Source organism: Pyricularia grisea (genome assembly GCF_004355905.1).
Source record: "Pyricularia grisea strain NI907 chromosome Unknown Pyricularia_grisea_NI907_Scaffold_4, whole genome shotgun sequence".
NCBI classification, from domain to species: Eukaryota; Fungi; Ascomycota; class Sordariomycetes; order Magnaporthales; family Pyriculariaceae; genus Pyricularia; species Pyricularia grisea.
The window spans coordinates 229,003-255,032 of NW_022156718.1; the positions used below are offsets into that span (position 1 = coordinate 229,003).

Consider the following 26,030-nt stretch of genomic DNA (forward strand, 5'->3'; position numbering starts at 1 on the left):
CCTCCATTCCACTGGGCCGACCCTGGATGACATCAAAGTCCACGCTGCAGCATGGCGACCGTCTTTGCCGTGCCTGGGTCCCACTACGCCTCCACTGCAAAATCTTCGAGGGCGGCATCCAAGTGCCAACGCAACCCATTGGCCTGGGGTTCTCCACACCCCCCTGTCACTGCCCACCAAAGTTGAAGTACTGGGTACAACTCAACATGCAGTCGGGGGCGGATGGAAGAATCAAAAGCAAATTGGACGATCAGTTGGCGGGAAGAGGCTAAAGTTCTTCACACCGAGAAAACGAACAATCAACATTGTATGCAGGTCATGGCTGAACTGCGCCTAGGACGCGCTAGACTAGCTGAATAGGTACCTCTTTCACAGTTCGGGAATTCTTCAGGGTTTCGTCCGTCTGTTCCCCTGCACCTGGTTACGATGGTGATCCGGGTCGCGAGCCCTTAAATGGACATTCTCCGGCCACCATGGCGGTCTCAAAATTCCACAAACCGGCCCTAAAGATATCCAAGACTGCCGGAATACTACGCAAACGACAATGAAATGCCGGCACCTGCCATTTCTAAGCACAGACCTCTAGTAGGGAAAGTTCATATCGCATATTTGTATTTTGGTGCGTCAAGTTTCCCAACTTGATACCGCTTGAACCAGAAATCGACATCAAATGATTTTGACGGAATATACTTTGAGCGCATCAATTGGTCAACGGACTCTTAGCCTTTCATCTGATTATCTGCCGCTGTTGCACCTGCGATAAGGACAAGCGTGTCATCGGGTAGAAGGATCTGATACATACTTTGATAGTAAGATAAGATGTTTGCCAAAGCTAGGAAATTTTATAGTCAACGGATTCCGGAGTGACAGGCGTCAACGGTGTCGTTCTAGACCTAGATCAAGGTACCAGCCTAGCCTGAGGTACCTAGGGTACCTACCTTGCATCGCAGCAGTTCTAAAGACCGTTGTCACCAAATGCCTACGTAAAGAATTACACAATGCATTTTTAAACAGTGTGATGGGTCAGCTCCGCTCATGCATTTCCGTATATCTGAATTTGAAGTGTACGGACTACAGTAGCAAATTTTTCTGTGAAACAATTTCAACGTCTCTCGATAGAGGTCTCAATTCCATAATTGCCTACCTACCAAGCCCCCTATTGCATGCCCCTCATCCCGACCCTGAGTGGCATGCGGGGTACCGGTACCTTGCACGATATGCACTAGTCCATTTCGGGCTTAGTTCAATTCGTTTGGTTGAGGACTGATGTGCAATTTGGGGCGTTGCTACCACTTCCAGTTGGAGTTCAACAAACAGATGGAGAAAAAAAAAACTGGGAGCTGGTCCCCAAAGCTCGCCATTGTCAGTTTCGGACAGGCAAGTCTATAGACAAGTACTCTGCTGTGATTTCTTCTTGCATTGGTCTGAGTTTTGTAAAAGTGTTCATCATAGCGACGCTTTCTCATACCCGACCTCGAACCATATTGGGCGATTCCGTTCCTTCCTTCCTCTGCCAACTTGCCATTGTGCTCTAATCCCTAGATCTTGAACAGTCGAGGTACTTGCCCTGACAAGGGTTCCTGAAGACGAATCCTCCCTCCACGGAACCTGCCGTGCTGGAACCACAGAGAAATCCCCCTCTTGTGTTCCAAGTCTTTCACCTTTCTCTTTTCCTCAATCCCAAGATCACGTCTTCAGCGGCATACTACGACGTCGGGACTTTCATGCTAGAATCGAAATAATAGACGATACCCGGAGCGTCACTCCCGCTGGCTGCCTGCCTACTCTTCCCGACGAATTTGCCTCCCTTCGTACACCCACACTTTTGACCATCTGGTATACATCACAAATTGCCCAAGATGCGTCCGGAAATCGAGCAGGAGCTTGCCCATACGCTCCTGGTGGAGCTCCTTGCCTACCAGTTTGCCTCGCCCGTGAGGTGGATTGAAACACAAGATGTCTTTCTCGCTGAGAAAACAGCCGAGCGGATTGTTGAGATCGGTCCTGCAGACACCCTCGGTGTTATGGCCAAGAGAACACTAGCCTCCAAGTACGAAGTTTTTGACGCTGCAAATTCGCTGCAACGTCAAATCCTCTGCTATAACAAAGATGCGAAGGAAATATACTATGATGTCGATCCAGTGGAGGATGAGCCGGAACCTGCAGCAGCGGGATCCAGTGCCCAGGCCCCTGCTGCCGCCGCCTCTGCCGCCGCACCTGTTGCTGCTGCCGCTGCTGCCGCCCCGGCGCCCAGTGCTGGCCCGGCAGCCCAAGTCCCAGATGCGCCAGTACAAGCCGTTGAAATTGTGCGGGCGCTCATTGCTCAGAAGTTGAAGAAGCCATATCTAGAAGTACCCCTGAGCAAGGCCATCAAGGATCTTGTGGGTGGTAAGTTGCTATTCTTCTCTGTCAGACTCGCTTGAAGGAGCCAGTAACTAATGTGATATACCAACAGGCAAGTCTACCCTCCAAAACGAGATCCTTGGTGACCTGGGTAAGGAGTTTGGAACAACTCCTGAGAAGCCAGAAGACACTCCTTTAGACGAGCTTGGTGCAGCCATGCAGGCTACTTTCGACGGAAACCTTGGCAAGCAGTCACAAGCTTTAATCGCAAGGTTGATATCATCCAAGATGCCTGGTGGTTTCAACATCACAGCTGCCCGAAAGTACTTGGAGACAAGATGGGGATTGGCATCAGGTCGTCAAGACGGCGTTCTGCTGCTTGGAATCACCATGGAGCCCCCTGCACGACTGGGATCTGAAAGTGACGCAAAAGCGTTTCTGGACGATGTTGCCCAAAAGTACGCTTCAAACGCTGGTATAAGCCTCACAACGGCTGCTGCTGCTGGGCCTGCAGGCGGTGCCGCCGGTGGTATGATGATGGACCCTGCTGCCATCGACGCCCTTACCAAAGACCAACGTGCCCTTTTCAAGCAGCAATTGGAGCTCCTAGCCAGATACTTGAAGCTCGATCTTCGTGCTGGCGACAAAGCTTTCCAGGTTTCTCAGGAATCGTCCAAAGTCCTCCAGAACCAGCTGGATCTGTGGATGGCAGAGCACGGCGACTTCTACGCCACTGGCATCGAGCCCGTCTTCAGCTCGTTGAAAGCAAGAGTTTACGACTCTCACTGGAACTGGGCTCGTCAAGATGCCCTGAGCATGTACTATGACATTCTTTTCGGCAAGCTCCAGGCTGTCGACCGTGAGATTGTCAGCCGATGCATTGCCATCATGAACAGATCTAACCCCACACTCCTGGAGTTCATGCAGTATCACATGGACAACTGCCCGACTGAGCGGGGTGAGACATATCAACTTGCCAAGGAGCTTGGTACGATGTTGATTGAGAACTGCAAGGATGTTCTTGACGTGTCTCCTGTCTACAAGGACGTCGCTATCCCCACGGCTCCTCAGACGACGATTGACAATCGCGGCAACCTCAAGTATCAGGAAGTTCCTCGAGCCAGCTGTCGAAAGTTGGAGCACTACGTTCAGCAAATGCAGGCCGGAGGCAAGATTTCTGAGTACTCCAACCGCTCTAAGGTCCAGCACAATCTCGCCCGCATCTACAAGATCATCAAGCAGCAGCACAATCTTTCCAAGGGATCGCAGCTCGAGATTCAATCACTTTACAGTGATGTCATTCGGGCTATGGACATGAACGAGAGCCAGATAATGCCCAAGGATGGAAACAAGGGCATGAACAAGCGGCCCAAGCCTGCCAAGTCCAAGCCCAATGCCGAGACTATTCCCTTCCTGCACCTCCGCCGCAAGACCATGCACGGCTGGGATTACTCCAAGAAACTGACGGGCCAGTACCTCAACTGTCTCCAGGAGGCTGCGAAGTCTGGAGTAACGTACGACGGGAAATACGCTCTCATGACCGGTGCCGGTGCCGGCTCCATTGGTGCTGAGGTTCTCCAGGGTCTCATTAGTGGCGGAGCACATGTCGTTGTCACGACTAGCCGCTTCTCGCGAGAGGTCACAGAGTACTATCAGGCCATGTACGCCAGATATGGATCACGTGGCTCTCAACTTGTTGTTGTGCCATTCAACCAAGGCAGCAAGCAAGACGTAGAGGCTCTGGTTGACTACATTTACGACCCTAAGAACGGCCTCGGCTGGGATCTCGATTACATCGTTCCCTTCGCGGCCATTTCCGAAACAGGTCGGCAAATCGATGGCATTGATTCCAAATCGGAGCTTGCCCACAGGATCATGCTGACCAACCTTCTGCGTCTTCTTGGAAACGTCAAGACTCAAAAGGCTACCCGTGGCTTCGAGACTCGACCTGCTCAGGTCATCCTGCCTCTGTCTCCCAACCACGGTACCTTCGGAGGCGATGGTCTTTACTCGGAATCCAAACTCGCTCTCGAGACGCTATTCAACAGATGGCACGCTGAGGACTGGGGTAACTACCTCACCATCTGTGGTGCTATCATTGGTTGGACACGTGGCACTGGTTTGATGTCGGGCAACAATGTTGTCGCTGAAGGTGTCGAGGCATTCGGTGTCCGCACGTTCTCTCAGCAGGAGATGGCCTTCAATCTCTTGGGTCTCATGTCGCCCGCCATCGTCGATCTTTGCCAGCAAGAGCCAGTCTTTGCTGATCTCAACGGAGGACTTCAGTTCATCCCGAACCTCAACACGGTGATGACTACCCTGCGTAAGGAGATCATGGAGAAGAGCGAGGTGCTCAAGTCGGTCACCAAGGAAACATCCATCGAGGACAAGATTGTCAACGGCGCCAACTCTGAGAACCTCTACAGGAAGAAGTTCATCGACCCCCGTGCCAATATCAAGTTTGATTTCCCACGTGTTCCTGACTGGGAGCAAGAAGTTGCCCCGCTCAATGAGAAGCTCAAGGGCATGGTTGACTTGGAGAAGGTTGTCGTTGTCACCGGTTTCGCTGAAGTCGGCCCCTGGGGTAACTCGCGTACTCGCTGGGAGATGGAGGCCTACGGTGAATTCTCACTCGAGGGTTGCGTCGAGATGGCCTGGATTATGGGTCTCGTCAAGAACCACAACGGTCCGATCAAAGGTCGCCCATACTCTGGATGGGTTGATGGCAAGACGGGCGAGCCCGTTGACGACAAGGACATCAAGGCCAAATACGAGAAGCACATTCTGGAGCACTCGGGCATCCGTCTTATTGAGCCCGAGCTGTTCAAAGGCTACGACCCCAACAAGAAGCAGCTTCTTCACGAGGTTGTGATTGAGGAGGACCTTGAACCCTTCGAGACTTCGAAAGATACTGCCGAAGAGTTCAAGCGTGAGCACGGGGACAAGGTCGAGATTTTCGAGATTCCCGACTCTGATCAATACACTGTCCGTCTCAAGAAGGGTGCGGGACTCTGGATTCCCAAGGCTCTCCGATTCGACCGTCTTGTTGCTGGCCAAATTCCTACTGGCTGGGACGCTAAGCGGTATGGCGTTCCTGATGATATTATCTCCCAGGTTGACCCCGTTGCCCTGTTTGTGCTGGTATCAACTGTTGAGGCTCTGCTTTCTTCCGGTATCACCGACCCGTACGAATTCTACAAGTATGTCCACGTGTCGGAAGTGGGCAACTGTGTCGGTTCCGGTATGGGAGGTGCTGCTGCTCTTCGCGGTATGCACCGTGACCGCTACCTGGACAAGCCTCTTCAGAACGATATCCTGCAGGAGTCCTTCATCAACACCATGAGCGCGTGGGTCAACATGCTTTTGATCTCGTCCTCTGGACCCATTAAGACCCCCGTTGGTGCCTGTGCCACCGCTGTTGAGTCGATTGATATTGGTTTCGAGACAATCATGGAGGGCAAGGCCCGCGTTTGCTTTGTTGGTGGATTCGACGACTTTGGCGAAGAAGGATCGTACGAGTTCGCCAACATGAAGGCGACTAGCAACGCAGTCGATGAGTTTGACCATGGCCGCACGCCAAAGGAGATGTCCCGCCCCACTACGACCACCCGTAATGGATTCATGGAGTCTCAGGGCTGCGGTATCCAAGTCATCATGACTGCCAAGTTGGCGCTTGACATGGGTGTTCCCATCCATGGTATCTTGGCCTTGACTACCACTGCATCTGACAAGATCGGCCGCTCCGTCCCCGCTCCTGGTCAGGGTGTCCTCACCACGGCCAAGGAGCATGCCGGCAAGCTGCCGTCCCCGCTCTTGGACATCAACTACAGACGCCGCCAGATCAACCTTCGCAAGAGACAGATCGAGCAGTGGAAGGAGTCGGAGCTTGAGTACCTTGCTGAAGAGGTTGCCGCTATGAAGTCATCCGATGAGCAATTCAACGAGAAGGAGTATCTTGCTGACCGCTCTCAGCACATTGAGAAGGAGGCCGCTAGGCAGGAGAAGGATGTTCTTCGCAGTCTCGGAAACCACTTCTGGAAGAACAACCCTAGCATTGCTCCTCTTCGTGGCGCCCTCGCAACATGGGGTCTTACCATCGACGACCTTCAAGTTGCTTCGTTCCACGGTACATCAACCAAGGCAAACGACAAGAATGAGTCCTCGGTCATCTGTCAACAACTTGCTCACCTCGGTCGCACCAAGGGCAATGCAGTGCTCGGTATTTTCCAGAAGTACCTCACAGGCCACCCCAAGGGTGCTGCTGGTGCTTGGATGATGAACGGTTGCTTGCAGGTGCTCGACACTGGACTCGTCCCTGGTAACCGCAACGCAGACAATGTCGACGAAGTCATGGAGAAATTCGACTACATCGTCTACCCGAGCCGCAGTCTCCAGACTGACGGTATCAAGGCTTTCTCGGTAACCTCTTTCGGTTTCGGCCAAAAGGGCGCCCAGGCCATCGGAGTGCACCCCAAGTACTTGTTCGCTACGCTTGACAAGAAGACATTCGATGAGTACCGTGCCAAGCTCAGCGCTCGTCAGAAGAAGGCTTACCGCTTCTTCCATGATGGTCTCGTCAACAACACCCTCTTCGTTGCCAAGGACAAGTCTCCATACACAGACGAGCAGCTCAGCCAAGTCCTCTTGAACCCAGATGCAAGGGTCAAGGAAGACAAGAAGACGGGCCAGCTGATATTCCCGGGTGATTTCATGACGCAGTCTACTCAGAAGGTCTCTCCTCCAGCCAAGGAGACTGTTGATATGGTTGAGTCGCTTGCCAAGAGCCTCGAGAGCCCTACCAACAAGGTTGGTGTTGATTTCGAGGACATCGAGGCTATCAACATCGACAATGATACTTTCGTGGAGCGCAACTTCACCGCGAATGAAATCGAGTATTGCAGAAGCTCGCCCAACCCACGAGCTGCGTTTGCCGGACGTTGGTCTGCCAAGGAGGCTGTTTTCAAGTCTCTTGGTGTTGCGAGCAAAGGCGCCGGTGCTCCTCTCAAAGAAATCGAAATTGCACGAGACAGCCATGGTGCCCCTACTGTTGTGGTAAGCTATAGTCTTTTTATGTCCCCTTGTTGACACCTATATTATACTCCCAGCAAACAAGGTACTAACATGGTGTGATTATAGCTTCATGGAGATGCAAGCGATGCTGCAAACAAGGCGAAGGTGAAGAAGATCAGTGTTTCCATTTCGCACTCGGACACGCAAGCTGTGGCTATCGCTGTATCCACTACTGAGTCCTGATGGTATACTCTGAAGTCCAGAAGTAATGTTTTCTGAAGTTTTTTTGTTGATGCTACATGTATATTTTGCAATTTCTGATGGGTTTATGTTAGCATGTCTATTCTTTTTGCTCCATATTGGTCGCGGTAATTTGATACGAACAATAGACTGTACTTTTGTTACATTTAGACGGGTCTTCACTTTGAATGTGGTACTTGAGATTGCGATTTACATGGTGCTCGTCGAGATGATCCTCCTTTCACCAACTATTCTAGAATATTACTCTCCAACAACCAGTTTTACTCCCTGGCTGGGTCCTTTAAAGTCCCATCCTTGGTCATAATAATAGATTTTACTTTTCTGTCTCAACCTCGTGATATTTTTCTCTAATGGCGGAATACCGAGACATATTCTACCGACTTGGCAATGGTGTCTAAATCGCAGTTTTCACAAGTGGCATCAGGCATGAAAAGTCTGCTCACTAACTAGGCAGAAGTGTCTGAGGAAAGATCGGCACTAGCAGCAGTATACTCGGGCGCCTGATACATGAAGCACTCTCACAGCCACTGGGCGCCAACTAAGGCGAGGTGAGTGGCAGATGCAGGCTGGATTACGATGACAAGAAGGGCCAAGGAAGGATTCCCTGTTCAAAGCCTAGGCGCTGGCTGTGTTTGGTGTCTACATCAGCCGTCCACTTTTTGAACCGTCGCTCGATGATGATGTTTTCAGAGCCTAATGATGATATGAACCTTTTTTTTTTCTTAGACAAAAAAATATGCATTCGCCCCCTGCATATTCTCGAGCTACACATTGGCTTCCTCTTTTTTGGGTCGGACGCCATGCTTTCCATGAGTAGGGACGGAGGAAAAACACGCCTGTGTGTTTAGGGGACGATCCATAATCGTCTATCTTGGGACCACGGCCGAAAAGTCAGACCATGAATTTAGTGGAGGTCCAGCAGTGCCTATCTCGGCACTTTTTAAAACTAAATCGCGGCGACAGTGTTGTTTGGGGGGCTCGGCTTTTTTTTTCTTTTTTTTCTGACGCGTTGCAGCAGAGATACAGTAGCTTCGGGCACCATTCCGGAAACGGGCCAGTAGAATCTACGTATTTACCATTTCTGACTTGAAGATTTTCTTATTGGCGCTTCCGAGAAAAAAGAAGAATAGGGTGTTTCTACCCAATATTGTCACACCACCAGAGAGAGAGCGCATCGAAGCTTCGACACGTTGAGACATACAGGAAGGGGAACTTTCAAAGCGTATCGTCTTGGCTGCCTCGGGGACCGGCGACTATTGATCCTAGTGGCTCGCTTTATTTTTCTCTCTCCAGAGTCTGAGACAATATGGTGCAGGTCCCCCGTGGGCTGCCCACCTAAGGAGAATTTTCAATGGTTGGAAATCATGTATACTTCGTGACTTCTGGAAAGGCATTCGCTTGTAGCACGAGAATGGTGAGATGCTTGATGCCACTCAAAACGTCTGTCAGCGTTGCCACATCAACTGCTGCATTATCTTCACCAATCGCCAAGTTGAACATTCAGCTCTATTGGAGGAAACTGTAATAGTAATTTGTGACCAAATTCTATCTATATCCTATGAGGGCACTTGACGTACTGATGGAACTTGTAAGTCGTGTCTCGAGGATTAGAAACATGACACAATGAAACCGAACACAAAGACACTCCTAAAGAATACCTGAATATTTCTTGGGTAATGCTTATGCTAATTCTGTTTGACATTCACATGAATTTTTGCAGCAAACAGAGCGCCAGGTTGACCTTAAGCTGAACACTGGACCAAAGATGTACTGTAAGACAGTCACTTTGCAAATTGCGCGTGCGACTGGGCGCAATTTACAGCATGGTACCCCGATATCGGCCTTGAGCGCAAAGGGGAAGATGCAAACGGCGGCAGAAGATATCTGCGTAGCCAATCGAAAAATACTCAATTGTGTGCAGCCTCACTGGAGGTCCGTTTAGCGAATCGATAAAAGTCCGATTGTGACATGTGCGATGGGGGGAAAGAAGAGTCGAGAGACGAAAAATGGTGTGGGTGTGTGGGTTGTGTGCGGGTTTTACGATTCGAACTGTGAGAGCCTTGTTCAAGGTTTGAGACCCAATCAGGAAATGACAGCAATCGACTGCAGCGACGAGCAACACTTCGACTGGCCCGATCAACGGCCAGCGTGCATGCATCTGGGTAAAAGATGGGCTGCCGTGCTTGGTCACTTCGGAGCGGACTTGCCGTTGGCTTGTTCCACTGTTTGTAAGTGCTGTGATACAGTCAAACAAGTCCCAGGTTGCGTGATACAAAAGGCGACATCTGTGGTATTATGGTTTGGTTTGGTTTGGTTTGGTTTGGTTTGATTTGGTGGTGGTGGTGGTCGTGGTGGTGGTGGTGGTCGTCATGGTGGTGACGGTGCATATCAAAACCCAGGTTCGGCTTCTGGTTGGTAGGTAGGACGAATAACGGGATGTGGTGTAATCGATCCAAAAGGGTCGAGATCGGGGTCTGGACAGAATTGGATCATTAATTGTGTTGCCAATCACCCGTCCCAAAGTAACACTTATTTTCCACAAGGTAATACTGCAGATATCGGCTCATTTGGTTTATTAACTGCCAGCTGCAGGACGACGAGAAGAGTAGAGCCAAGCAGATGGAGACAACCATATGTGGGGGAAGAGATCTCGTGACCAAGGTACGGATGGGTTCAGTGGGTTGTTGCACTGTCGATTGCTGCACCTATTAGTACTGAAAGACGTCAGTTAGTCGGTCAGAAATCACAAACCATACATTCAGAACGACGGGAAATGGATGTATTCTCCTCGTCTTGGTTGGGCATCAATATTCTTCGTCCTCCAAAACGTCGTCATCTCTTTGTTGTTTCCTCTATGCCACGTACTCTCTGATGCGTCAATACCGATATCACAGTAGAGCATGAATGCACAGCCACCCACTAACAGACCATGTCAATTGAATTGAATTGAATGCTCCCAGGCGCTTTTACCACGTCGTTAGCGGTGGCCAAGCTGGCAGCATCGAAACGGTTTTTTTTTTTTTTTTTTTTTTTTTTTTTTTTTTTTTTTGCTGGCCCCATGAATTTGGGAAGACAGGCAAAAACTTAATTTGGGCTTCGCTCAACATCCTAGAATGGAAACTACAGTAATTACGGGGTAGATAGAATTGAGCAAAGCAATGCAATGCAAGCAAGTCACGGGGCCACAGATTACTTTTGCGTCGTTGACTTGCTGGCTGACTGTGGTGAAGTGGCGTGGGCGGCCAAAACAGCCCCCACTCACTTCCTTCAGGAGGCGGCGGGGTCGCCTCAGCAAAGTCCAGGGTCAAGGTCAATGGTGAAATGCATGATGGATTGAATTTCTTCCAAGGGGTGAATACGGTAGAGAGTAGTGACCTATTATTGTGAGAGCGGTAGCAGTGGAGAGATACAAGTATCGCTAGAAAAGGTTCCACAAGGTTTAGGTTTGCACTGTTTTTTCTTTTTTTCTTTTTTTTCTTTTTAATTGTTTCGAGTTTACCAAGAAAACAAAAATGGAGAAATGTTTCATGCCGTTGGTGGATGCGGGCTTCTGTCATCATTTAGACTTGTAAAAATGATCGTTGATCATTTGTGGTGAGCTGATAGAATTGTTGGGGAAATGCTTGTTACTCAGTATATCAACGTGCGTGCTTGACCCCTGAGCTGGTGAGCGACTGCCGGGATCGACATCGGCCGAATTGACTGACAGCGAGCAAGTTAGTCTGTAGTGTCCGTACAGTAAGTATTATTGCTCAGGTAGGGTTTACTCAGCTTGTCAGCAACTTGACAGTTTCAATCCGTTTTATTCCCATCAATTAATCGATCGATACTGTGCCTGTATACCGGTATATTCCGTGTGTTTTCCGCTAAACCTCAATTCAATATGGGATGACAGGGTTGAAAAACAAACTAAAAATTTGAAAACTCACTGAACTAACCATTGGATGCATACAAGTCCTCGTTGGATCTCAACTTTCCGAGCCTTCTACGTAACTGTGCATCGCCCGTCTCTTCTCTCGGGCTGTTTTCGCTGAAGAAAAAGGCAATCGGATGTTGGCATGGGATGGGCTAGGCTCAGGTCGCTCCCTACATCTTAGGTGATCGAATCCTCGGGAACTTGCCGAATCCTGCAAAGCCAGGGGATGTGGCTTCCATCAGCGGCAACGGCGGGTCCTATTTTGACGTGGCATGAAGAAAAGGAACAAAAGAGGAAGCGGAAGAGCGCTTGCCTAGTGCACTGATCGCTATACATTAGCATACCGGTACGGGGAAATACTACTCAGCTACTGTAGCTAGCAATTAACGATCGTATCCTAGCTTCTTCTTATAGGCAAAGTAAGGTAAAAAGCCCGATGGAGTGCATTTACCAGGACCAGGGCGACAGAGATGTCCCTTGTTTACTGCCTACTCCGTACTACCTTACCTACCCAAGGTACCTACATAGCACTAGTTACCTGCCTACCGGTACCGTATCCGTAGTTTTTTGCCTTGCGGTGCCTGCCGCGGTCACGACAAACCAGGTGTGTCTCGATGACTAGAATTCTTTGGCTATGGTCATTTTGCAATTTAATGTTTGTCTTCCAAATAAGCCTCGGAATTCCCGCGGCTAGGCTTGGCTTGAGCGAGTGAAACTTCTGTCACAGGCCAGGTGGACGGCGGCAAACAAATGGATCTTGCTGCTCAATACTTGCTTTTTCTGTCATGCTGGCATAAACATTCATTATTTTCTCCCTCGCCTCTTGCCTCCCAAACCAACCCACTTCGTTTTTTTATTATTAGCTTGTGAAACTCGTCCTAACGAAACTTTGGGGAAAGTTTTGCCTTCGATCCGTGACCTGATTGGCGATGTATGATTTAGTGGGGAGCTCAAGTGTGTTTCTGCCGGTGCAGTGCCTCCACAAGCGGATTGGCTCCCGCAAGGGGAGCACCGAAGCAGGTGCCCTTTTGGTACCCTCCATCAAAGCAGTGAGGTTTGGTTGTGAATGGCCAGCCTCAGGTACGTACCTTGCCTTCTTCGGCTAGATAGGGGAAGGAGTGATCAACAACGGTCGGCGGATGGTCGGGCCAGTAGGATTCAATGCTTGTTTTTTTTTTTTTTTTTTTTTTTTTTTTTTTTTTTTTTTTTTTTGTTTCCTTCGCTAACCCTCTATCGCTCTTACCACGTACAGTTTTTGTTCGGGTATTCTCGCTTCTGGAAGGTACGATGGTGGTCACGGTGGTGTGTAGTCTTGGGATGTTTTGCTAAGGTAGGCAGGTATGGTGGTGTGGTGTGGTGTGTAAGAAAGAGAAATCCCATTCGACAGGTAGAAAATTCTTTAGGCGCGTACAGTTTAATTCTACCTAGGTAGGTAGGTACCTTAGGTAGGCACCTTACCTATCCCCAAATGGCCTAATGGATTGGGAATCCCTCTGTCAGTCTGTCAGTCAATTTGCAAATACGGATGGTCATGTACACAATGCTGTCAGGCTGTCTCAAGGCGACTTCCAAGATTCCCGAGGTTTGCTCACCTCGGTCATCTCCTTTTTTGCTTTTTAACAATGCCTATCGCCAAATGATTCAAGGTTGACCCCAGCTCACCCCACTGACACTCAGCCTTCTTCCCGCCGGACCACCTTGGCATGGATGGAGTCGGAGAACCTCTTTTTGATCACGCCGCTGTGAACCACCCGCACTCCCTGGTCGTCACCCCACCCTGGCTTGGTGTGGCTCCATCCCCAGACCAGCCCTCTCGACAACGTTGGGCCTTGACAGGGGTGAGGCGTGTGAATGAGTGGGATGAGCTGTCGATACATCAGTCGATGCATCCCGACTTCTCCCATCATCAAACTTTTCTAGCCGTCTTTGTCTCTCGTCCCTGAGATCATCGAGCAAAGCTGCATACAACGAATAACATCTGTAATATCTTTTTTTATTTTTTATTTTTTTGTACCACCATTCTTTTTCCTCCTTCCAGACCCTACGTACCTATCCCTACCGCATGCAGGCAGCGGCAGAGGAACCACACGAGGACCCCTACATTACACTTACACATCGCATCCGACCAAGACAAAGCTGCAGCTTCTCTTTCATCCCTTACGCTTGATAATATTTTTTTTTATTTTTTTTATCTTTTTCGCTCCCTCTCACCCAGTTCGATTTGTTCGAAGTCTTTTACCAGACACCCTCCACTACACACCCATATCGACGCCCTGTCATATCCCATTCGTTTATTATTTCGAGCAGAATCTATCTCGGCATTCACCAATCCTCCAGTCAAGGGCATTGCATATACAACACCATATTGCTGCCCAAACCCAGACCCGTGATCATCATCCACCGTTGCATTCTTGGAATAGACGACAGTGGATTTCACCTCCAGTTGACGATTCACCGCTATCTGGATAGCCTTAAGCTACAACCCATCGGCATCTCAACCTACAAGGCCAAGCTTGCCCTGGACTCCTAATCATACTTATCTCACGCAACTAAACTCTCACATATATCCCCACATCCCTTATCATCATGCATTCTATGGAGAGGATACAAAGTGCCGGGAGCTCGTACACTCGCGACTCCCGGAGAGATTCCTACAGCACCAGGACCAGAGATTCGTTTGAGAGCCAGAGCAGCAGACCAACAACAATAGAGAGCTCTCCTCAGCACTCATATGTCAGGATGTCACCCAAACCGGTAATCAAGGTTGTCACAGAGCAACCACAAAGCCGAGTTGGCCGTCAACCCGTCTACTACCATGATGACCTTTCGCCAGGCACAACCACATGTGCCCGATCATCCGTTGAGACTTATGCCTCGGCCAACTCGTCCCTGGATGATATTTTGGACGATGACGAGGAAAGCGGCTTTTACAGCAGCATCCCTCCTCTTCCCATATATTGCCCCGAAATCGTGGAGGAAGATGTGCGGCCAGCCTCTCCCCATGAGTTCTCCAAACTATTCCCTAGTATGGACCGCCTTTCAATTCGCCATGATGACTTTACATCTGATGGCAACATGAACCTACGCGTCGACACAACTGTTCAACCTAGCGGCCGCCACCGCCGCCCCAGAACAGTCCAGCTATTTCACCTACGCATGCATGACTTGGCACGCAGGGACTTCTCTTTGCGTCGATACTGCCGGGACTCGGGTCGCGAGGTCTGCAGTTCCAAGCGCAAGTATTCTCCGCCCTCATCGCCAGCAAAATCTCATAAGAGCCCGATATCATTCCCTCCATCTCTCTGCTCCTCCCCAGTAACTCCCAGCGATAAACCCAAGCCCACATTCACCCGCTCTGTTACCAGTGCCATCACCCGCTCCTTCTCATCCACTCGCCCCGAGTCTAGATCAAAACGCACTCTGGATCATTCTAGCATTGGTGGGAGCTTGCACTCAGTATGCGACAGCTACAATGACGACGAAAGCAGCGAATTTGACGCCACTTCACCCACGGCCGCCGCTGCCGCAACCAATACCATCAAACTGGACTTCAGCAACTACGCTCGTGTCGAGGTCGAGCGCAAGGGCAAAAGCGGTTCCAACTCGAAGCGCTACGAATTTGAGTGGTGGGGCAACAGCTACAGCTGGAGGCGTGCCACGGACAAGGACACAGGAATAGTGTCTTTCCACCTGATGCGCCACGGCCAAGCTGGCAGTAAGACGAGAAACAAGGGAAACGTCGAAGGCGCCATCGCACATATAGTTCCAGAGGCTCGTTCTCCCGTTCAAATTGCCGCTGACGAGGAGGCTGGTGGCTGGATCCCGCCATGCCACTTTTGGATCAACGACTGGAATGTCATTGATGCGAAGACGGATGTCGCAGAGTAAGTTTTCTTCTTTTATTCCTCGCTCATTAGTCTATTTCATGCTTTAACTGCCAAAAGAAAGCATCTTACTGACATTGGTGTAGCATCATCGTCGCAACTGGTCTCATGGCTCTGGTAGACGACTGCATCAAACAACGCTGGCAGACCCCTAAGATACACCGTATCCCCTTGCCTCTGACTTCGCGCACCTGGGATCTCGAGTACGTGGGACCAAAGGCCTTCCTGCAGCGAGCGTTTTCGTTCAAGACACAGAACTCGGCACCCAAGCCTGGAGACGAGACCACTACGAGAGCTGTGGAAGTATATGAGGACGACGACTATGACGACGACGAACATAACAGTCTTCGATCATACCGTGCCAACTACCACCGGCATCCTGTAATTGTATCCTGAGGTTCCGGTATAGACATCACCTACGAATCTCGTTTACCCTTTACGTGTTTGCTCCACAGCACTTGTTGTTTTCTTTGTTTTGATTTGTATTTGAGATCTTTCTCGTCTATAATCTGTACTACAAATATCTACAGTTTATTGTACCTATGATTGCTTAAACTTTCTTTTGTTCCTTCTTATTTTGGTGCATAGGCTACGGAAATTATGCATGGGATCTATGCAAACATAAGGACGGTCTTGGGAACCGTTATTTTTGATATTTGGGCATGCTTTTATGGATACAGGAGAATAAAGTGAATGGCGCATATTTGGCCATTATTTTACTGCATGGCAAAACCTAGTACCTATCAACACTTTGATTCTCATGAATCCTGCCGGTGCAGGAGTTCTTTCCAACTGTGTTCGCTTCTGAGCTCTCGAGAAACCTGTTACCTGCTTACACGCCAGCATTTGCACACCAAATACAGCCAACCTATGAACACAGCCTTGACACATTGATCAAGACTTTCATGACACTACTGCAAGGGAGGTAGTGTTTCGATACAAAAAGCTATTGGTGCTGTGAAGAAAAAGAACCAAAAGAAATGAGATTAAAGCATACCACCGGCGCACACAACACTAACAAATGTTATCACTTTCACGAGACACCACTTTCATGCTCCCCTGAGGCGTTCCATCGTGCAGTCATCCTCATTTTGTTTTTTTCGACGTCCCTCATCGAAATCCGCGTCATCACACGTTCTGTAATCTTCTGTGACCTTTCAACTAAAAGCCAGACCCAGAAAAAAATACAAAACAGAAAAAAACAAAATGCAAACAAGTTTCGACCACAGGCCTCGTCTACAGATACTTGATCTCATTACCTCGGCACCTCTTCTCTCTTCCCAAGTGTTGCCAGAGGCCTCCCGCAGTAACACCATACCTGCACGCCGCCTAGTGACATGGGATTCTAGCCGTTCTGCAGGGCCGGTGCCCAATCGACCTTGCCACCCCGCAGCCGCGTCGGGCCCAACGTTGAGAAGCACTAGTTCTGCCCTTCCCAGCCGACCCAACTCCGCGGCATGACCCTCCAGATCTTGACCTCACCACTGCGCAGGTCGTCGAGCCTGAAACTCTCGAGCTTGGTCTTTTTGCTCTCTCTGCCCTGCTCCCAAGCCCGCACTTTCTTCTTGCTACCATCCCACTCGGCTACGACAGCCACGTGATCCGGCCGGCCTACCTCCATGCTGTACTTGTGTCCCAGAGCGCCGTGCTTGCCCGAGAACTTGGCGTTGCGAATGGACATTATGTCGCCAGGCCGTATCTCGTCGTTGACCGTCGTACTGGCGTTGGCCATGTTGGCATACACGAGCGCGCCATAGGCCCGTGTGCCAACCGGCAGAAGAGCGTCCTTGTGTGGGCGCAGGAGTTCTTGTATCAGTCCATATGGCGTGCCGTCGCCGACTACAGTCTCCTTCTTCCCCTTGACAGCCTCTGCAATCTGACGGCCGAACCGTTCGTATGATTGCTCCAGCTGATCCTGACGCAGAGTTCGCGGTGGAGGCTCATGACGCTGGCTCAGGTGCACATCGCTCGGGTTCTTTCCGTCATATAAGACTGTAATGACGGTCTGAGAATAATCATGGTATAAAATATAAATATCGCGAGTAACCATGCTTTTGCTTCCTTGCGCCGAAACTGACTGTTCAGACTCGAAGAAAATGTCCTTGCGACCTTGCAGCTGTGGAGGTAGCCCATTAGGTTGCGTCCACCAACTTGACGACGGCGCTAAATCAATGTCGTTGGCCACGAAATGCGAGTCCATCGAAGGCCCTATATCGACCGACCTGCGTCCAGAGTGCGACGCCCGGCCCACATCTAAGGACTGCCGAGGGGCACGACTGCTCTGCTGAACGCCAGGTGGCGGAGGCGGCGGCTGATAAGGCGCTTCTGAAGTGTGTGGGATTTCCGGTGATCTCGGTGACTTTGGAGGTGGTGGCGCATAGCCCGGTGCTGCTGAAACGCCTTGGCTCGGCGCCGAATAGTTGTACGGATCGTAATCATCGTCATATTGAGGAGCCTCCTTCTGCGGCGGTGGAGGTGGAGGAGCCATGCGTGGCATGTCTACAGAACGGCGATAATCGGTTTTCGGGGCAGGAGGTGGCTGATTAGGGATGGGCGGAGGAGCCCGAGGAGCATTAACCGAAGGAATCGGCGGAGGTAGGGTTGGCGGAGCCGTCGTAGTGGGAGAAGACACCGATGTAGTCTCATCAATACTTGAATCTCGGCCATGAGATTTCAGGGCATCCTTGTGAGGCACAGAGGATGCGATATCCGTGTCATAGTCACCCTCATACTCGGTGATCTCTTCCTCATCCGAAAGTTCCTTACGGCCTGCTTTTGTTGGCGACAAGGGCCGGTTGTCGGCAGTCGAGCGGCGGCTCAACCCTCCTGGAGGCGGAGGAGGTGGGGGTCTGGAGGCCGCAGGTGGAGGTGATGAGGGAGGCATCGTGGGGATAGGTGGTGGCGGCCTGCTAGCGCGCTTGTTTGACATGCTGGAAGCAGTTGGTGAAGTCGGCGACACCTCATCGCCGCCTCCAAAGAAACTCTGCTGTCTTGGGCCAGGAGACCTGGGAGAGCTAGGCTCGACCGGCGGTGGCCCTGGAGGAGGGGGAGGCGGAGCCCTGGAGGTAGGAGTAGGCTCTCCTCGCGGAGTTGCCAGGGGTTCTGGTACGGGATATTCCGACATTTCGTCATCGGATTCGGATCCAGCACTGGGCGATTTCACACCTGCGATAGGAGGCACAGGTGGAGGACGAGCTGGATCAAGAGATCATGAGTCAGCACCAGAGTCAATGGGAGCGAACGGGGCTGTCGCAGTCACATATTATTTTAGTTAACTCACCTTCTGAGGGAACGGGTGGCGGGACTGGCCGGTTGCCGGGAACTGGCGGAGCGCCTGACATGGAGATTCGAGATGGCACTGTGGTGATGCATGTTAGTTCGACCATCCAACCCACGTTATTATGACCTTTTGAAGAAGGCAGACTCACCACTTGGAGGAGATTGTGCGGATTGAGATGGTGTCTCCGCGTCATCCTCTTCCTCATCTTTTGGAGGAGCTGGAGCTGGGGTTATTTCTTCCCTAGCCTTATCTTCTGAACGTCGGGTAGCAAGGCCAGGAAGCGCAACCATGGCAGGTACTGGAGGCGCATGCAAGCCGGGAGACGGCATACCTTCGGGGCCATCGCTGTCCCGTCTCTCGACCGCGACTGGGGCCTTCTTCTTCTTGGCGGGCACCCCAAGGCCGGGCATGGGCATTCCAAACATGCCGGCCATGCCCATACCGCCGCTCATTTTGGCCATTCGCGCACGGAGTTCCTCTTTACGCCTCAGTTCTGGGTCGATATCTTCCTCATCTTCCTCATCTTCCTCCTCATCTTCTTCCTCAACGGCAGGTGCCTTGCCTGCCGCAACCGAAGACTTTGGCACATGATGCGACCTGTCATCACTGTCTTCCCGTTCGGTGACGTCTTCTTGTCCTTCAGTTGTGTCGCCAGCTCCAGACATGTCAGCTTCATTGCCGTCGTAGGGCTCTCCTCCGAGGGCCTTGGCGGATGACTTCCTACGGCCCGCAGGAGCGGCGCGAGAGCCCTGCGACTCATCAATGGATCGCCTGCCAGCCGTATCCTCACTGTCCTTGCGTTCCAGTTGTCCAGGTGCAAGTTGCGACGAACCATCCTCCTCTGCTCCTTCATTACTTTCCATGCGTTTCTTGGCTGGCCTTTTCGGCTTATCCTTCTTGGCTGCGGCGTCGGCATGTCTCTGGGCTTGTTCCTGTTGTTGTTTCTGTAAGAGGGCCATGCGCTCCTTGAGACTCATTGGCTTCGGCTGATCTTCATCCTCGCCTTCGTTTGAGGTTGTGGGAGCCAGTCCAACCTTCTCGGCGGTCTCCTGGTTCTCTTGCTCGCGCTCCTTGATCTCAGGATCCTCATCGCGCCGGTACACCCTTGGAGCCGGGGCGCTCTGCGGCGGTGGCACAAATGCATTCCTGCTCGGTGGGGGCGCGACGAATGGCTTTTTGATGAAGCTAGATCCTCCGAGGCCACTAGGCTTGAAGGGTGTTAGGGGTGGAGCGGCAGCCCTGTTGAAGGCGGCGATTCGGTCTTTGAACGCATTTCCAGTGGGTTTCTCCGCTACAGGCGGTGGGCCGCTGGGTTTCGAAGCCGACGACGCGACCTTGGTAGTCGGTGGAGAGGTTGCTCGGGGTTCAGTCTTGGGGATGGAGGCGGGCGGTGCCGCGATCGGAATAGTCACGGCAGGCTCGGGAGCGGGAGGCGACGCAGCGGATGCAGCGGGTGTGGTACCAGAGGCGGTGGGAGCTTGTTCGGCTAGCTCAGATGCGAACTGGGTTTCACCCTTTAGAGGCTGCTCAGGCTCCGGTGACGTGGGTTCCTCGACTGGCTCGGGAGATGCAACTACCGCAGGTGCAGGAGGTGGCGGCGATGTGGCTGCTGTGGGCTCCGACTCTTTTTTTGGTCTGGTGCGTGTTGGTCGCGGGGGAGCTACAGGCTCGTACTTCTCGACGAAGTTGCGTGGGAATATGCCCTGATGCTTAATACCGTCGTCGCCGACAAACTCGCCCGTATACCAGTCGTCGTCTTCCACCTCGGTGACGGTGATTATCTGGCCGGCGGGGAATGGAAGGTCATCTTCGTGCGGGGACGAGTACTCGAAGAGAGCCTTGACCATGAAAGGGGCACTCATGGCGAAGGCGGTGCAAGGGACCTGCAGCCCAGGGGAAATTGGCGTTTTGTTTGGTCTTGGTGCGTCGTAGAATTTGAGGTGCAGGTTGTATGCGGGGTGGTTGGGTTGAGTTGGGTTAAATGTTGTTGAGAGACAGCTTGTTGCATCAAGCAAGCGGCTCGGGTGGTGGTGGAACAAAACTGTGGTTGCAGAGATGGGCCCCCGTTTGGATTTGGATTTGGATTTGATGTGGAGAGCAATTGAGCCTTTCTTGGTTTGGGGGGGAAACAGGTGAACAGGGCCAGGCCAGGGCTCCTCAATTAGATGGCTGTGTTCAGTTAGGCAGCCGGCGATGATCAGAAACTGCCTACAATCTGCAGCATTGCAAACTGGGGGGGCTGTGTGTTGTTGTTTTTGTCTGTTTGTTGTTGTCTTGATGTTTTCTATACCTTGTATTTTTGTTTTTATTGTTCCGTTTTGGCTCTCTCGTTTCTGTCTCTCCCTTTCTGATATTTTTCACCCAATAATGTAATTGTCCTATAATAATAGCAGCAGTAGGTACTGCAAATGTGTCGAATGGGGATTTTACGGGGTCTTGCTTTCTACACCTAGAAAAAACATGTTCTTGGTTTGGTAATCGTGCTAAAGTGGTGGTGGGCTGTGACCCTGGAGAGTCGCTAGGCTGTGGTCTACGTCAGCGCATTGAACTTGAGGAGCTCTCCACACGCACACTGTTCCAGTCACTGTGAATCAGCAACGTCGACGAGGGGTTTCACTCAAAAAAGCCGCCACGAGTAGCTGCGCCAGTCGCAAATCACATTACTGGTGATGGAGCCAGGAACAGTCCAAGTACCCAGTTTTGACTAGGTTCCATACCAAGTCATGTACTCCATGTACCTTGGTGGCATCTAAGTCCAATTTGGTCACCGCTATTGACGTACAGTACTTGATGCTACATTGAGCATGACATCGGCGGGGGAAAGTACATCATGATTATGAAGCATGCTTTCCTTCTGTTACTTCGACTGCAATACCATGCAAATCCTCATCCAAACCTTGGATGTAATGGACCTACCATACCGGTAGACAGGTACTGTCACTAGACATGTCTCGTGGCTGTTCACAGACACATGCGCATATCTATCTGCTTCCAGTTGTGCACAGTAGTGCTAACTAACTATTTGGTCGGATTCCTATCGTCCGAAAATCTATCTGCAAGCTATACGGGGTAGGTAAACAAACGGTTTATGCAGCCCCGGGTCACCTGGGTTCCATGGCTTGATACCTGCAAACTGGCAATGGTTGGTTGGATAGCGTACAGAGAGCCGCGTCTCCGCCATCATGTTTCAGCCATGCACAATGAAAATCAAATGTCATTGTGTGCGAGTCTACCACGACAGACTTCACGCTAGAGTCCCCCCGGTATGCCCGTACTTAACCCGTCGACTGTGCAGCAGTTAGCTGCTTAGGTAATCCGGAGCTAGAAAGAATCTGAAGGCAATTTACTGTACTTTGGTCCCATCGTTACCCACCCCACTATAAACACCAAATTCTTAAACCAACCAGTCAAGAGCCGAGCAAGACCTGGATTCTTTACAGGTACGTAAGGTACCTACCTACCTAGGTTGAGTGCTTTCAAATCAAGTTGGATCGGATCGAACCTACTAGGTATCGAAATTGAAAACCGCCAAACCTTTTAAAATTTCAGAATCACTTCACTGAAAAGGCACACACATACAGCCCGTCATGCCAGTCGCAACATCAACATCAGGCGCAAAACCTGCGCCCAAGAAGGGCATTCTCAAGAAAACCAAAGCCGCCGCCTCTCCGCAAGCCACAGAACAAGGCGGCGCGATATCTGCCGATGAGGCGCGTCAGGTGGCCATCCGCCACGCGACCATAATACAACAGCAAAAGGCAATCCACCAAAAGGTCCTGGACGACCTGATCGAGCTGTCGGAACACCCTCGGGTCCGCGGGGCGGGCCACAGCGCCGCCAGCCCGGCCGCGAGCGACGTGGCGGAGTTCAAGGCCAAGGTGCGGACGTTCCAGCCGACCGACTACGACGACCTGATTGAGGAGCGCAACGTCAACGACCTGTGCGGCTACGCCCTGTGCGCCAAGCCCAGGAAGAGATACGGTCCGGGCACGTTCAAAGCCGTGAACCAGGGCAGGCCAGACTTCAAGATCATGCCGGTTGAGGAGTTGGAGAAGTGGTGTTCTCAGGACTGCGCGAGGCGGGCGCTGTACGTCAAGGTTCAGCTCAACGAGACGGCCGCGTGGGAACGCATCGGGATCCCGGACATCGAGATAGAGCTCATGGGTGAGAAGGAGACAGGCAAGGACAGCGAACTCGCTGCAGACATTGGCCGCCTCAAGATGGAAGAGGAAAAAAAGGCAGAGAAGTCGTCAACATTGGCCTTGGAGCGTGGCGATACTACGGAGCAGTCGAAGGGTTCAACCAATCTGGTGGATTTTACGATTCGAGAGAAGAAAACCACAGCAGTTCCCGAGCCACCAAGTTTAGAGGCAGAGGAGGATGACGAAGACGGGGAGGACATCCTCCTTGAAGGCTACAAACCACGCTTTAGATAGAAGCTTGTGCGTGTTTTGCTAGACACATAGGTCAGTGTCGAGGCAGCATGACCTACTTTTTTGCGTTGGAGTATGATACCCTTGTTAGACATGAATCACAGTTTCACTGGCAATCACGGCCCGTTAATGGCACCGTCTGCTCGCTGTATGGCACGATTTACATCGCGCGCATGTCCAGTTTGAGCATCAGGGTCCAAGATCGGGCGAGAATCTCGGCATGTAGGAATGAAGATGGCAATCAAGCGTCATCCCCAGTGCAAGTGCACCAGAGAGTCAGCGACACCTTAGTGGGCAAAAGATCTCTGTGTTGATCTAGTATGCTCTCACTACCTTCCATGAAGACGCCGAAAAGCAACCCAATCCCAAATACCTCATTGCCCAAACCATGCAAAGGCAAAACCAGCCCAACAATCCATTTTTTATGTGTGTACAGGAATAGTCGCGTCGTGAAGGCGTTGCATTTAGTCGCGGCGAGGGGGCCTGTCGCCGAAGCGGCGGCCACTGCGCTCGGAGACCTGGGTCTGGGTGACGGGGATGACGTTGACGGGGATGGTCGAGTCGAACTGTGAAAGATGAAGATTCGCAAGTCAATATTTGAGCCATGATTTGATATTCAAGGCTAGGGGTTGGAAGATAAAAACGTACGCCGAGGTGCTTGAGCAGGTCCTTGGTCTCGACGTCAACGTCGAGCTGGCCGCTGTCGGACTGGCTGAAGTCGAGAGCGGAAACCTCGGGAACGAACTGATCCTTGCGCTCACGCTCCTCTTCCTGAAGCTTGAAGGAGATACCACGGACGGGACCACGCTGAATGCGCTTCATCAAGTGGGTGGTGTAGCCGGCAATCTGAAGTTGTGAGAAAATTGACTGTTAGAGGCTTCTCTTCCTACAAGTATACCCGCCCAGATGATTTTAAGGCGCCGGGTCAATCCGGAATGTTGCGCCTTACCTTGTTGCGCAGGCGCTTCGAGGCGATAATGGCGATCTCATCGCAGATACGCTTGTTGGTCTCGAAGTCAAGGGTGAGCCTGGGGTAGTACCGCTCAATGATGACCTTGGCGGACTTCTTGACGGTCTTGGTGCGAACGCGACCCATTTTGGCTGTTGGTTTGCTGGTTTTTTGGTGGGAGGGTTAATACGTTTGTCGGCGTCGAGCGTTGTTTGGAAACGGGTCGGAAAAAGATCACCTTTGCGGCCGAGTTTAAAAGTAGATATTGAGGTTTGTGGGCATTTCCCAAATTCTCGGTCACGTGTTGTGCTTGTAAGAGCGGGGCGATCGCATGGTTGGTCTCTTTTTTTTCTTCATTTACTGTCCAAGCTAGGTTGATGAGTAATCTCCTCACTTCGACCCCTCCACTCTCCGTCATCGTGAGCTCCGGGATCGCATCAGGTTTTGTGAAGCTTCAATGTGATACGTGATGATACTAATAAGCTCCCGTGTTATTTGGATTGTAGACTGTAACTGACAACGAAGAATCCAATTGTGAAACCTCAAAGATCCCAGCAGTTACGCCGGATACATCCATCCAACTAAGACGTAACTCTCCAAGAAATTAATGTCCACCATAGTCTATCGACGGTTGACAACATCATCTCTCAGTCCAATTCGTCTGTGCCAAAGACTTAAGCCAAAAGATCCTCATCAACTGCTATCAACACGCTCGCTTTCTGCGGGCCCTCGCCGGATACGTCACCAGCAGCATCTACACGGCAACAAATTTTTGCCATCCGACCACTACCGCTCAATAACCATGGCAAGCTCAGAGTCGGCCGTGTCGGCGATCGAGCAGGTGCAGTTGATAGAGATGGCCAAGAAGGCAGCCGCCTTCACTGCCGTCAAGGACCATCTGGACCCGCGCTACAAGCACGTCGGCATTGGGTCAGGGTCTACCGTCGTCTACGTTGTCGAGGCGATCAAGGAGTTGCACCCAGAGGCCTCGAAGCACATGACTTTCTATCCTACGGGCGACCAGTCCAAGGGCCTCATCAAGGCCGGTGGGCTCCGAGCAGCCCCGATCGAGGACCGGCCCCAGGGCAGCCTGCTGGACGTCTACTTTGACGGCGCCGACGAGGCCGACGCCGACCTCAACCTGATCAAGGGTGGCGGCGGCTGCCTGTGGCAGGAGAAGATCGTCGCCGTGGCCTCGCGCACCTTTGTCTGCATCGGCGACTTCCGCAAGCTCTCGAGGAACCTGGGCACCCAGTGGAAGCAAGGGATACCCATCGAGGTCCTCCCCAAGGCGGCGGAGCACGTGCTGGCCGAGCTGGAGAGGTTGGGCGCGCACTCGCCGCGTCTGAGGTCCGGCTCAGGCAAGGCCGGTTCGGTGGTGACGGACAACGGGATGCACATCATCGACGCCCCCTTTACCCCACTGCTGCTGGCCGGAGACGAGGGTGGGACCGGCGAGAATGGAATCTGGAGCGTCGACAGGCTCGCGGCCAAACTGAAGTCGCTGGTCGGCGTCTGTGAGATTGGCCTCTTCTACGGCCGCAGCGGTCTGGATGCAAAGGATGAAGGCGGTGCACAGAAGCCCGTCGCGGCCTATTTTGGCATGGCGGACGGCAGCGTGCAGATCCTCAACCAGGGCTCCCCGCCTGTCACCCTTACAACATCAAGCACGGGTGGCTCTGGTGGTTCCAAGTAAGGTTATGACGGATTTGAGGTAAATACAAAGAATAGACCTGTGCCACGTTTGTGTATAAAGGTCCTGTTGCCGGCTTAGTGTCTGGCAGTCACGGGACTTTGGTAGAATGTAAGAGTGAAGTGTTATCTGTCGAAAGCTATTGTGCAGCAAGAGTTGTTATCACCGTTCAAAGTGTTCGTGAGAAGACAAGTAAGCATGGTTCAAATAGCGGTGCTAAGTCTAAGTCCCAATCTGACCTTGTTAGAACAGAGCTTATTG

The 26,030-nt window shown here is 51.6% G+C and overlaps 6 protein-coding genes across 6 annotated transcripts; 4 read left to right on the forward strand and 2 right to left on the reverse strand.

Annotated features, from left to right (window-relative positions):
- The first annotated feature begins 1,375 nt into the window (after positions 1-1,375).
- On the forward strand, positions 1,376-7,904 carry PgNI_06785 (uncharacterized protein). Its single transcript, XM_031126805.1, has 3 exons — positions 1,376-2,388; positions 2,456-7,395; positions 7,480-7,904. The coding sequence occupies exons 1-3, from the start codon at positions 1,860-1,862 to the stop codon at positions 7,594-7,596; spliced, it is 5,586 nt and encodes a 1,861-aa protein (XP_030980726.1). The 5' UTR covers positions 1,376-1,859; the 3' UTR covers positions 7,597-7,904.
- Positions 7,905-14,116: 6,212 nt separating this feature from the next.
- Positions 14,117-15,810, forward strand: PgNI_06786 (uncharacterized protein; the record flags this gene model as incomplete). The annotated part of the gene is made up of 2 exons (XM_031126806.1): positions 14,117-15,414; positions 15,501-15,810. The coding sequence occupies 2 exons, from the start codon at positions 14,117-14,119 to the stop codon at positions 15,808-15,810; spliced, it is 1,608 nt and encodes a 535-aa protein (XP_030980723.1).
- A 1,024-nt stretch (positions 15,811-16,834) lies between these two features.
- PgNI_06787 (uncharacterized protein) lies at positions 16,835-20,733 on the reverse strand (the record flags this gene model as incomplete). Its single annotated transcript, XM_031126807.1, has 3 exons — positions 16,835-18,609; positions 18,695-18,772; positions 18,843-20,733. Coding segments are annotated over 3 exons (3,744 nt in total), but the record flags the coding sequence as incomplete, so codon positions are not given.
- A 1,287-nt stretch (positions 20,734-22,020) lies between these two features.
- Positions 22,021-24,319, reverse strand: PgNI_06788 (uncharacterized protein). Its single transcript, XM_031126808.1, has 3 exons — positions 24,077-24,319; positions 23,776-23,973; positions 22,021-23,693 (listed from the first exon to the last, which is right to left on the reverse strand). The coding sequence occupies exons 1-3, from the start codon at positions 24,221-24,223 to the stop codon at positions 23,592-23,594; spliced, it is 447 nt and encodes a 148-aa protein (XP_030981179.1). The 5' UTR covers positions 24,224-24,319; the 3' UTR covers positions 22,021-23,591.
- PgNI_06789 (uncharacterized protein) lies at positions 22,282-23,130 on the forward strand (the record flags this gene model as incomplete). The annotated part of the gene is made up of 1 exon (XM_031126809.1): positions 22,282-23,130. One exon carries the CDS (start codon positions 22,282-22,284, stop codon positions 23,128-23,130), a length of 849 nt encoding a protein of 282 aa, XP_030981180.1.
- Positions 24,320-24,878: 559 nt separating the features above from the next.
- PgNI_06790 (uncharacterized protein) lies at positions 24,879-25,772 on the forward strand (the record flags this gene model as incomplete). Its single annotated transcript, XM_031126810.1, has 1 exon — positions 24,879-25,772. The coding sequence occupies one exon, from the start codon at positions 24,879-24,881 to the stop codon at positions 25,770-25,772; it is 894 nt and encodes a 297-aa protein (XP_030980866.1).
- Between the last annotated feature and the right edge of the window lie 258 nt (positions 25,773-26,030).

Bases quoted from the DNA above. Each gene is read 5' to 3' on its own strand.
- PgNI_06785 (XM_031126805.1), top strand. From the start codon at position 1,860: ATGCGTCCGGAAATCGAGCAGGAGCTTGCCCATACGCTCCTGGTGGAG. The intron at 2,389-2,455 runs GTAAGTTGCTAT...ATATACCAACAG, and splicing joins CATCAAGGATCTTGTGGGTG to GCAAGTCTACCCTCCAAAAC. The intron at 7,396-7,479 runs GTAAGCTATAGT...GTGTGATTATAG, and splicing joins ATGGTGCCCCTACTGTTGTG to CTTCATGGAGATGCAAGCGA.
- PgNI_06788 (XM_031126808.1), bottom strand. From the start codon at position 24,223: ATGGGTCGCGTTCGCACCAAGACCGTCAAGAAGTCCGCCAAGGTCATC. The intron at 23,974-24,076 runs GTAAGGCGCAAC...TCACAACTTCAG, and splicing joins CGAAGCGCCTGCGCAACAAG to ATTGCCGGCTACACCACCCA. The intron at 23,694-23,775 runs GTACGTTTTTAT...CATCTTTCACAG, and splicing joins ACCTGCTCAAGCACCTCGGC to TTCGACTCGACCATCCCCGT.